This window comes from Girardinichthys multiradiatus, chromosome 14 (genome assembly GCF_021462225.1).
Source record: "Girardinichthys multiradiatus isolate DD_20200921_A chromosome 14, DD_fGirMul_XY1, whole genome shotgun sequence".
NCBI classification, from domain to species: Eukaryota; Metazoa; Chordata; class Actinopteri; order Cyprinodontiformes; family Goodeidae; genus Girardinichthys; species Girardinichthys multiradiatus.
Genome location: NC_061807.1, coordinates 6,847,813 through 6,860,029, shown reverse-complemented (window position 1 = coordinate 6,860,029; position 12,217 = coordinate 6,847,813). Strand labels below are relative to the sequence as shown.

The following is a 12,217-nucleotide window of genomic DNA, read 5'->3' as shown; positions in this document are numbered from 1 at the left end:
CAGCTTCCTCCCACAGTCCAAAGACGTGTCTGTTAGGTTAACTGGTCTCTATAAATGGCCCTTAGGTGTGAATGAGTGTGTGCTTGGTTGTTTGTGTTGCCCTGCGATGGACTGGCGACCCGTCCAGGGTGAACCTCGCCTCTCGCCGTAGACTGCTGGAGATCCAACTCCTCCATGATCCACTATGGAAGAAGCAGGTATAAAAAAATGAATGGATGGTAAAACAAATATAGCTCTTTTAGTCCAAAGAAAACAGATGGAGCAGAAAATAAAGAGACCACAGAAGGCTGTGTTCCAACGAGAACAAAGTTTGGATTTATTTGACTTGAAAAAATTCATAAAGATGTTCATAATAAATGGAATATACAGAAGAGACTGATCCTCTGTTTAAATTTATTGTTCTTTTTACTATATTTCTGCTGAGGCATGAACGGTTAAACTGGTTTTCAGTAGAAAATAAAAAATGTGTCCTTGAAATAACAAACAAACCAATGGTGCTTAATGCTTTATATATAAATGTTCATAAGTGTTCAGTTTGTGTTATTACTCTAAGGAATATCTGTAGTATAAATGATGGATATTTACCTTGGTTTATATAAATGATCATTAAAGTTTCATAGAAAGTTGATAACGTTGTGGACAAACTGTGGAGCTCCATGAATACCAGGATCATGTGATGGTTGATTTCTGCAATAAGATCCCGTCTTACTGACATATTTCTGCTAATGTTGCAATGGAAAATGTGTGAGAAGATGAGACACATAGCAGGTTATATTACAGTCAGAAAATATGAGGAAGAAAGAAGACAACTGATTCAAAACCTAAACAGAATTAAAGCTGATTTAGTTAATTCACCTAAAATAATTCTAGAAGTAAAAGTTATCAGGAAATATTTAATTATCTTAGACAAACACAAACTCGTACTGATCCACATTCATCTCCAGTAGGTGGCGGTAATGCGCCATTTAGTTGTTTGCCAACCAACAATAAACACCAGGAAGAAGAAGAAGAAAACCTTTTTCCGCTAACCAGCAGCTCCTTTCACTGTTTGTTGTTGGACAGGAAAGGCTCGGTCCAGCACTAACCAGACCCAACAAGGAACCAGTTCAGCAGGTGTCCCGGTTCCGACCACTGGATCCGCTCCATAACTCAGAGGAAAAGTCGGATCCACACACGGCTTGTAGCTGAAGCTCCATCGAGTCTTAAAGGTGGGTGGCTGGAAAGATGGCGGCTGAGAAAGTGGGAGGAATGTTTTGGTTGTATCTTTAAATGTTTTATCTTCATGTGGACAAGTTGGTTCTGGGTCTAAAGGCTCGTCACAGCCCGACATACAAACACAGACTTTAATGAACAGCTGGAAAAGCTACTGTGAGGTGAGAGACGTAACTGCTGGGATCTTGGTTTAATCCTCGCTGTAATCGTTCATTTTTCCGGTAGAATCGTGGACCCCGCTGTTACTTATAGTTTTATTTAGTTTTTATTTATGCTTTTATATCCGGGTCAAATGAAAACACCTAACTGATATCAGATAAATAACTTTATTTCATTGTTTATGATGGACGGAGCTCCTTCCGGGTTGATGGAGCTCATTCTGAGAGTTAGGTGGCTGCCTCGATGCCTGATTAAAAACACTCGCCGCTGACCAGAACCAGCTCAACTTGCGACCCACTCTATCCTGTTCACACCGAAGTTTGCAAGATTAAAATAATTTAAACTGTGAACATGCATCAATAACGGAAATATTACCTGAATCTGCATTTTACGACCAACATATTTGAGTAAATTTCACAGTGAAGGAGACGGATGAACTCGTCGTTAGGTAATCTGATGGAAACTAATTTAAACCCCGTGTTGTTAGCAGTAGTGTGAGCTGAACGTTACCAACAGGTCCTGTCACCACATCGGACTGGTTCTGAACTGGTTCTGAACTGTAATCACGTGTTTACATGAAGTCCGCTCCTGTTAGTAAAATGAAAGGATCAAATCCAGGTCGAACAACTCATAATGAGGCATTTTAGGTCCTAAATAATAAGTCACGTCAATAAATTCAGTCATCCTGCAATAAAACATGATGCTAATAACACAAAGCTAGCAGCTAATGCTACAGTGTATTTATCACTGTTTGTTGTGAGGTCCAAACGGACCTCGTTCCTGACGGTTCTGAGTCAGATCTACAGAACCTACTGTCAGGCAGCCTGTTGATAGGAGCAATTAAATCAGGAAAACTCATTCAGAGCTAGACAGATGTTTGTACAGGTTAGGTGGCTGTGTCATTGCCTGATCAAAACCCCGCTAACGTAAAAACATGGGTTTGAATAATGTCCTTTAGGATCTATCCACCATGTATGTTTTAGTCATATGTGAAACAGTAAATAAAATCTGATTTAAAGATCATTATTATATAAAAATGAGTCAACCTGTGATCCAGCTGTATCTGCTGTTATTTGGACTGAAACAGACCGAACCATGCGGGATAGGATTTAAAATGAATAAACTGGGATTCCTTTAGTTTTAAAAGTGGAAATTAGTGATGTCATCCAATTAAAAAAAGTTTATTTCACGTCTTGTTATAGTCGTACTTTATGATATAACTGACATGTTCTATAAACTTGTAAATATATATTAAACTGCTAAGAAAACGTATCTCTTTACCTGAGCTGGAACTAACATCCTCTATACTAACGTTGCTCCACCTACAGGTGAGCTGTTCCCTACCTGTCTCTGATTCTAACTGACTGACAGCTGTTGGAGCTTTAGAAGATGACTCCAGATCATCTAGTGATGGTCGGCTGAAGATGGGAATGATCTTCGTCTCAATAATCAGTTTGGGTGACATGTTGACTCGATGTTAATAAGAATCGTTTTTCAGTGTTGCCTTTTTCTGGAGTATTAGAGAGGAAAACTGTTCTGTAGTTTCCATGTTTGAAGTTCAACTGAAGAAAATAAACCATCCCAGTAACAAGGTGGAAATGAAACTGGGACAAAGACTGCAGCAGCTGTGTCTTCTATAAATATGCTGGAAACTTCAACCTCATTTAACATAATGACCAGTTGGAAACAACACAGCTCTTTCAGCATCTCACTCTTTCTTCTAAATATCACTACTTTATTCTCCACACAATAATTTGACTTTAATTACGAAGTTCAACCTACTTCCTCACCACTGTTTTTCTGGAGATAACATTTCAAAACTTCTGGAAATTTCTACTATATTCTGAAACAAAGAGGACAAATAAATCCATCTCCAAAGGTAATTCTTCTTCTTCTAATAACCCTTCATGTCATCTGATGAACAACGATGCTAGAAAATAATTTGATTTTAGCCTCATGATAAAACATTTAAAGATCAGGGTGAGGAAGAAGACATAATTAACCCAGTCATTCTTCTGAAACATTTTATTTCACTCAGCTCTGAACATTTCTGTCTTTATTCAGTGATTCATCAGTACTTTTGGGTCTGTTGGTCCAGTTCTGCTTCATTTACAAGCTAAATGTTAGCGCTTTACTAAATGCAATAATACAGCAACAACGTATCTTTCTAGCGAGTTAAAGGTCCTAAAAGATGGGTTACGGACTCGGTTTGTATTTTGCAATGATTTGTAGTTCTTTAGTTTAAACGTGCATTGTTTATTTCCTGGTTCGGTAAATGGGTCTGGAAAAGCCACACCTCCAGAACCATTTGTGTCTTCTAGCTGCCACCACAAGTTAATCTCCACCAGTTGATCTATCATACCAGCTCCCAGCAGCAGCTGCTGATGTGAAACAACAGGAACGTCACTGACTAACTCCTGGAGAAACATTTTAACACGATATTCCCGTCAGATGTCCAGTATGCTTCTACTTTATTACTACGTTGAGAGAACGGCATCGACGAGGGCAGCTAAGAGGGGTCCTTTGACTCAGCGATGGGGAGAAACATGATGGTGTTTATTCCTCTCTGTTTCCTGTTGGTAAACGGAGGAATCTGCACCTCGGCTCCTCCCAGGATCGTGGCTTTGTCGATGATCTTCAACTTCACCCTGGTTGTCTGTGGATCTGGCAAAAGTGGCGCCGGAGACGTGAGTTTGATCCAACCCATTGAGTAGAAGGGAGTGTTTCCATGAATGGAGACAATGTTTCAATCTATATTGTTTGTTTCCCAACGTCCATAAAGACCACCTGATTGTTCCTTGATGTTTCACTGGCGGTCGTCGCTGATGATCCTCGAGTGCAGCATCAACCTCGACCCTCACCACTGATCTGGTCATCGGTTTCTTCCTTAGTATTTGTAATTTTGTGTCTCGTAGTAGGACTCTCTGTATTCCAGCCGGTGTCACGTGTTGAGGATCCGTTTTGACCCAGATCTATGATCAAGTCCAACAGCGAGCCTCATTTGGTGTGGCAAGGCTCCTGACCGAGGTTGACGGGCCTTAAGAAACTTCTGTGTCTGTCTTGACAGTCGGTCTCAGGGAACTCGCAGGAACAAGTCCCAGCTGATTATCCATGTCAGCCATACGGTGGAGTATGACTTCAGATCTAGATCAGTCATGGAAACATTTCTGCCTTTAGGATCTGAGTCTTCTGGTTCAACATTAGCAGGATGTTCTCGCAAAATGTTGTGCCATCTTGGAGACCGAGAACGTCTGCCCTTCTCTCCTGTGTTGTGAAGAACAAGGTGTCATGGTGTTCCTCTTGTTTGGCCAATAAGAGAAGCTCTTATCTGGTGACTGATTAAACTCCTTCATGAATTGGTGAAGCGTAATATCCCCATGGTCTAATTCTGATTCAAACCACTCACAGGATTCAATAAAAACCACCTCTCACTCATCACGTTTCCTGTGTCCTCTCTTCTATTCTCCTTCCACTTCAGTCTTGGCGTAATGGTCACCTCTCTCCGAAGGAAGTTTACAAAGCAAATAATACTGTGTTTCTTCAGCTGCCAAGTCCTTCATCCCTTCCAGGCGTCCATCACCTTCAGTCCCCCAACGATCCCTCCGACCTCGGCAAGCTTGACTCTCTTTTCTAGCCTCTGCTGGATTGTTTTGGTGGAGCTGAACGGGTCCGTTGCAAAGAAGTTATCCTCATACAGGAGGTGACCTGACTGTGAACGTCTAGAACTACAGCCAGTAGATGCAATGAACTCAGATCTAGCGCATCTTCTCTTCCACTTTGACTCTGTCCTTGATGGTTGAGCTGACTTCTTGGTGGTCTCAACAAGGTTGTTCCGATCATTTCTACACTTCATGTGCTTCAGTTTTTCTCCCGTTTGAGCCTCCTTCATACGTTCCATAACTGTAGCATTTTTGACAGCTTCTCCATGTTTGACAAAAGTAGAGTTTCCATTCAGAGCTGCCTGTGTGAGCCTCTGAGCTGCTGTACTATAGGCGGAGTAACGTTTTCATCCAGTTTGCTGGACTCCATGTCCATGTCCTGCAAACTACAGTATGAGATCTATTTAGAAATGATGCTTGTGGTGAAATATGAATGTTAACCATCAGGTCAGAATCATGAAACATCGTGATGGAGACCAGAGGCAACTCTTCCCAAAATAAAACTGCTGTAAGTTTGTCTCAAGGTGACATCTTGCTGTTATCATTGATCTCTAAAACATCCTGGGTGTCTTTGCTGATTTGTTTCTTACAGTTGGCATCTTAGGGCCTGAATGTAGTTTCCATGTCTTTATTTGTGGACACAAATTTAGGTCCACCCCTAAATGTACTGGTACCTGGTCACTGACATGTGTTGTCCCATCTTCACGTCTGAATTTGATCTTTTATTCAAACGTGAGAAATAGTTTATGGTATGGATACAACGTGGAGGTGAATAGTTGGGTTAGTGTCTCCTCTCGACCTTCTAATGTAAAGAATTAGATTCTGATTTTCTTTTGTTAGTTATCCAGTTCCAGTTTTAAACGTATATTTAAGTCGCCACCGAATATCAATGAACCTCTAGTTTCTATAATCATTATATTGATTAATGTTAAAAAAAAACCCAACTAAAATCGCTCCCAGAGAGCAAAAACGTTCATTAGTGACTAAATGTCCACCTGTGTTACTTCTAACTAATATAAATCTTCTTTCTTTATCCTTTTAGCTGGAATGTTTTTTTGAAAGTTGTGTTTATTTTTGGAAATAAGGAAAGCAACGCCGCTCCTTCGTCTCATTCCTGAGGAATAAAACGTGTTTAAAGCCCCTCAAACCACCTTCTCTTGTTCCTTATTGGTTAAATGTGATGTGTTGGAGATGTGTTATGTGGACTCATTCTTTTAGTCAGAGGTCTACAACATTTGACTTTCTATCGATGATCTTGACAATTGGTCAAGTAATCTGATAAAGAAAATGGACACTTTCTGCATATTTTTCATTAAACTACTTAACTTATTTTTTGAGTAATAGAAATACGTGAGAGAAAATGCAAGTAAACAAATAATTCAATCCCTTTGAAGAAATGTTGGCTAAAATGCAGTAACATGGCGTGTCTGTAGTGTTATATTTGTAGCAAAGGATGCATCTACAGCAGCGGTTCATGTGAAAAGCTCAGCTCGTTCTGCTTGATGCTACATCAGTACAGCGCTGCCAGCTTCCTCTGCGGTCAAAACGATCTGCATGTTGTATTCTGGATTTGAAAGAGACTGTTTTACGTCAAAAAGCAGAATGGTTTCCAGATAACTAGAACCCGTCTACTGTACTGAAGTGCCAAGGTACACATTAAACAGACAATGTCAATTCAGGCATTATAAACACTGCCTTCATTTTGTTAAATATTTTAACCAAACTTTTCTGTTGCACAATTTCACAAAAAACTGCAAACAAATCCACCGAACAGAACCAGAACCTAATTCTCCTCTCACTGCACTGTAGAATGAAGGGTTCTGATGCGTCTATGTGGGTTTGTGGAGAAGCTGATTTTGAAGTTCTTGTCATTTTGCAGAGTAAAGAGACTCTGCTTCATTGTTCCCCATCTTTAAACTGCAGCCAGATGCTGCTTCACCTTCAGGGTTAAAACCAGGTAAATGGACCTGTTCTTGTACAGCGCTTTATCAGGTCCAGACACGACTGAGATGGACGGAGCAGGGTTCAAACCAGCAACCCACCGGTTACAGGCAGGCGAATCTCTACCACTTGAGCCACCGTTGTCCTCATAGTTCTTCTACCTGACAACTAAACACACTTGACCTTTTTTTGTCTAAATGCTTGTTACTAATTCTTCTGAGATTACAGCAAACATGGTGACAATAAATTAGCCGTCTCACATTTCTACGAACAAACCAAACAAACGTCTAACGGTCAGTGCAGGTGGGCATGATATGCCAGTATACTACTGATGGGAAACATTGCTCAAAAGGGAAAAGAGTTTTTGGGATTTAGGTCATTTCATCAGTTTTCATGAGTCATTTTTAAAATGAATAAAATTAGGGGGACATTTCTGTATTTTATCCCTGTGAATAAAAACATAGCCAGAGACAAAATCACATTAACACTGAGCTCCTCTTGTTTTGTTCTAGGAACAGCCCAAAACTAACACGGATCTTAATTTAGTGAGTGAATATTTATTTGGTCGCCCAGGGAGACAGTCGGCTCCATTTTTGGTCTAAAATCTGGACCCCTTGGATAGATGAGGGGGTGGTGGTGGTTGTATAATTGGGTTGGTCATTATGTTTCCAGTCAGAAATATAAATAATTATGCAGACGTGAAACGTTAGGAAGGTTGAAATCATATCTGTTACAGAAGCGTTCATAATGCAGCAGGTTACCGTCATCGTCCATCAGATGGGCTGCAGACCAAATATCCGTTTCAGACCAGAAGATTAGCTGCGGGGCAGCACACATCTGTTGTTCAAGGTCAAACGTTGTTTCCAGTTGAACAATATTTATGGAGGAACAGGCTTTAGCCTCCAGGTTGGAGGCGAAAGAGGAAGTTAGGGAAACATTTCCAAAATGAACCATGATGTTTGAGCCAAGATTTTAACCCGTTTATTTTCAATGTTGCATGAAGGCATTCTGAATATATAACTTTAAGACCAGCCTGTCTTGTTTCTTTGACCGTATTACGCTTCTTCAAGTAATGTGACCTACTTCAGATGGCATTTAAATGAATCTGATTAAAACTGATTTATTTGGAACTCATTTGAATAAATTGGGAAGATGCATCTTGATAAACTTTCCCTTTTTTGTTAAATATACCTTCCTAAACCTGACATGTCTCTTTGCTTTCAACACTGAGTAGTTGACTGGTGTTGGTGTTTGGTTAGGTGGATGCCAAGATACTATCTGATCAGAACTTGGTGGAGTTATTTAAATTTAAGGCTAATCCCGAAGTATTGGAAAATTATTAGGATCTGATTTTTTAAATTTTTTTAAGCAACATCAGATCCATCTGCCAGATGACACTCTCCGTTCCCAGTACATTCAAAGGCTTGTTGTCCTTGTTTTTAATGTAAATGGCTGACAACTCAGTCACTAGAATTAACAAATACGGTGAGATAGGGCCGCCCTGAGGAATCCCTACTTGAACCGTAAGGTTAGGAGTAGAACCATTAAAGAAAATAACACAGCTTTTGTTTTATATTGTCCACTAATTCAGTCTCTAAATTTAATACCAAAATATTTAAGTGTAGATATAGTCAGCAGGTGTTATACCGGATCAAAAGCCTTGTAGAAATCCCCAAAGAAAATAAAGCCATGATCTTTAATTAGCTCTCTGTATTCAGTTCGGTCCATAAGGATTAGATTATAATGTATTGACCTACCTTTCAGGAAACCAGAAACAGTTTCTCAAATAATATTTGATAGACCTGATTGAAGACGTTTTCTATTATTCTTTGTTAGACCTGACCGGCTAAGCGTTGCACGGCCTGTTGTAATTCTAAGGTTTATCTTTATTATTCTTCTGTCAAATGAATTGCCTTTCTGGAAGCTTTAAAATGGTAAATGGACTGAACTTATATCCAGTAATACCGACCACTCAAAGCGTTTTACACTAGAGCCACATTCACCCAGATGCACTCACGAATGCATTCATACACTGATATGCAGATGAGGTGAGGTGCCTTGCCCAGGTACACATCGATATGTGGCAGGAGGAAGCTGGAATCGAACCCACAATGCTCTACAACTAGCAGGAAGTCGGATTAAATTTGCGATTTTGGTCCTGTTTATAGCCTCTACATTTAATCGAATTCCCCCTAAAGCTTTAGAGTTGCACACTTCAAACTTCCTCAGCATAGACTTGAGGCAGTGAGGATTAAAAGTTATCAAAGGATTTTTTTTCTTTTACATGAAAGCATGTGGGCGGGGCCAAGCCTCAAACTCTGACTTCTCGCCATAGAACATGGTGTAATAACTTCCACAGACAAGGCTGCGACTGTACCAGACTTCCTGTATCCTCTCAGACCAGCACCTGACACATTCACATTCTCATTTGCTGACATCACTTTAGCCCTGCCTACTTCTAACAGGAAGACGCAAGTTTCACTGGCGGATGTCCTTTTACACTTCGACTCTTACATGTTTGACCACGCAGAACAAGGTGATCTTGAGTCTTTCTCTGAACAGCGAACGTTGACCAGACAGTGTGGGCGTGGCACATTTTAATATCTCGTCATTTGCATACGGTTGGCTCTAAATCACACATGGATGATCTGATCTGCTTCAAACTGGAGATCAGTGATGTTTGGCAACCTACAACAGCTCAATTAAAACATGAACAGACATGGCTCTAAATCAGACATGCATGGTCCAATTTACTCCAAACTAAATATCACTAGCTACGTTTACATGCACAAAAGCGAGACTCTCAAGGCTGATGGAAAATTAAGAGTCAGCCTAACCCAAATAATTGTTGTTTTTCTGAATCTGGCTCCCCTGCACGGCCTTGATGGCTGGTTATCTTCAACTTCTCCTGGAAGTTATGTAAACATGATGCTCTGCCCCCTCCCTTCCCTGAGGACATCTGTGGACCTGTTCAGAACTTTGTGGCCGGTTGATGGACCTTTCATCGTACCATCAAGGACAATGGCCTCTGGGACAGTGCTTCACGGACTTACTTTGCACACACTCACATGCTCAAGATAAACACCACCTTCACCGATCCCGGCATGATGTTGTTTCGTATAAATGTTGCTTCTTTGTGCTGAGGTTTTTTTTTACAATCTCAAACTGTATCCTGCTAAGAATAAAGTGTGAAATATGATTTTTTTCCCCCTTTTCTTACCTAATGTGGTCTCTTTTCTCATCTACCTAAATGTGTGACTTCATTACTTCTCATTAGATTTTCAGATTTCTCAGAAGGATTACCAGCAAAAGCCAAATATTATTAGTATTTATAAAGTTTGGACTAAAACTGTTTTATACCAGTGACCCAGCTTATTTAAATGATGGGACCACATCTGCCTCAAACCAGCGACCTCAAGGATTAATATCATAATTTTTCTTCTAGCACAGGATGAATTTCTTACCACAGAGGACTTAATGATCTCATTACCTCTATTAGAAAGATTGGATCAGAACCAGCTCTTACCAGTAAACTCCCAAGGATTATTAATGTCATTTGATTTGTTTTTTCTGTATCAATGTAATGTTTTGTGATTGTATTGTAATTGTTCTTCCTCATGTACAGCGCTTTGAATGTCTTGTCACTGAAAAGCGCTTTATAAATAAACTTACCTTACAAAATTTCACCATCGGATTAAGATGTATTCAGATTAAAAAACAGAAAATAATCGGATTGTACCGTTAATATGGACATAAGTAATCGGAATAAAGTGGCCAATCGGACTAAAAGTGTGTCACGTAAACTTACCGATCGGAATATTCTGTTAGCATCTGGCCAGAGGGACTAGCTCCTCAAGGTGGAAATATTCAGGCCAGTTTGTCTCATTCAGAATAACTTGATCCTGTCAGGCGTTTAAATGCATGCCGATTGGACTCATTCGGGGTAAACCACCTCTCTGTCGGATTACAATTTACAGGTCCTTCTCAAAATATTAGCATATTGTGTTAAAGTTCATTATTTTCTATAATGTCATGATGAAAATTTAACATTCATATATTTTAGATTCATTGCACACTAACTGAAATATTTCAGGTCTTTTATTGTCTTAATACGGATGATTGTGGCAAACAGCTCATGAAAACCCAAAATTCCTATCACACAAAATTAGCATATTTCATCCGACCAATAAAAGAAAAGTGTTTTTAATACAAAAAACGTCAACCTTCAAATAATCATGTACAGTTATGCACTCAATACTTGGTCGGGAATCCTTTTGCAGAAATGACTGCTTCAATGCGGCGTGGCATGGAGGCAATCAGCCTGTGGAACTGCTGAGGTCTTATGGAGGCCCAGGATGCTTCGATAGCGGCCTTTAGCTCATCCAGAGTGTTGGGTCTTGAGTCTCTCAACGTTCTCTTCACAATATCCCACAGATTCTCTATGGGGTTCAGGTCAGGAGAGTTGGCAGGCCAATTGAGCACAGTGATACCATGGTCAGCAAACCATTTACCAGTGGTTTTGGCACTGTGAGCAGGTGCCAGGTCGTGCTGAAAAATGAAATCTTCATCTCCATAAAGCTTTTCAGCAGATGGAAGCATGAAGTGCTCCAAAATCTCCTGATAGCTAGCTGCATTGACCCTGCCCTTGATAAAACACAGTGGACCAACACCAGCAGCTGACACGGTACCCCAGACCATCACTGACTGTGGGTACTTGACACTGGACTTCTGGCATTTTGGCATTTCCTTCTCCCCAGTCTTCCTCCAGACTCTGGCACCTTGATTTCCGAATGACATGCAGAATTTGCTTTCATCCGAAAAAAGTACTTTGGACCACTGAGCAACAGTCCAGTGCTGCTTCTCTGTAGCCCAGGTCAGGCGCTTCTGCCGCTGTTTCTGGTTCAAAAGTGGCTTGACCTGGGGAATGCGGCACTTGTATCCCATTTCCTGCACACGCCTGTGCACGGTGGCTCTGGATGTTTCTACTCCAGACTCAGTCCACTGCTTCCGCAGGTCCCCCAAGGTCTGGAATCGGTCCTTCTCCACAATCTTCCTCAGGGTCCGGTCACCTCTTCTCGTTGTGCAGCGTTTTCTGCCACACTTTTTCCTTCCCACAGACTTTCCACTGAGGTGCCTTGATACAGCACTCTGGGAACAGCCTATTCGTTCAGAAATTTCTTTCTGTGTCTTACCCTCTTGCTTGAGGGTGTCAATAGTGGCCTTCTGGACAGCAGTCAGGTCGGCAG

General features: G+C 40.7%; 1 protein-coding gene across 2 annotated transcripts in view; it reads left to right on the top strand.

Moving 5' to 3' along the window:
• Positions 1 to 12,217, top strand: part of LOC124880568 (zinc finger protein OZF-like) — a 52,623-nt gene that overhangs the window by 33,329 nt on the left and 7,077 nt on the right. The window contains exons 3-4 of one of the 2 annotated variants that reach the window (XM_047385815.1): positions 1,063 to 1,208; positions 2,700 to 2,992. In XM_047385815.1, the coding sequence (XP_047241771.1) occupies positions 1,063 to 1,188 (126 nt within the window). In that variant the 3' untranslated portion in view covers positions 1,189 to 1,208; positions 2,700 to 2,992. Of the gene's footprint in view, positions 1 to 1,062; positions 1,209 to 2,699; positions 2,993 to 12,217 lie in introns of those variants that run through there. The other variant, XM_047385814.1, reaches the window with a different exon arrangement.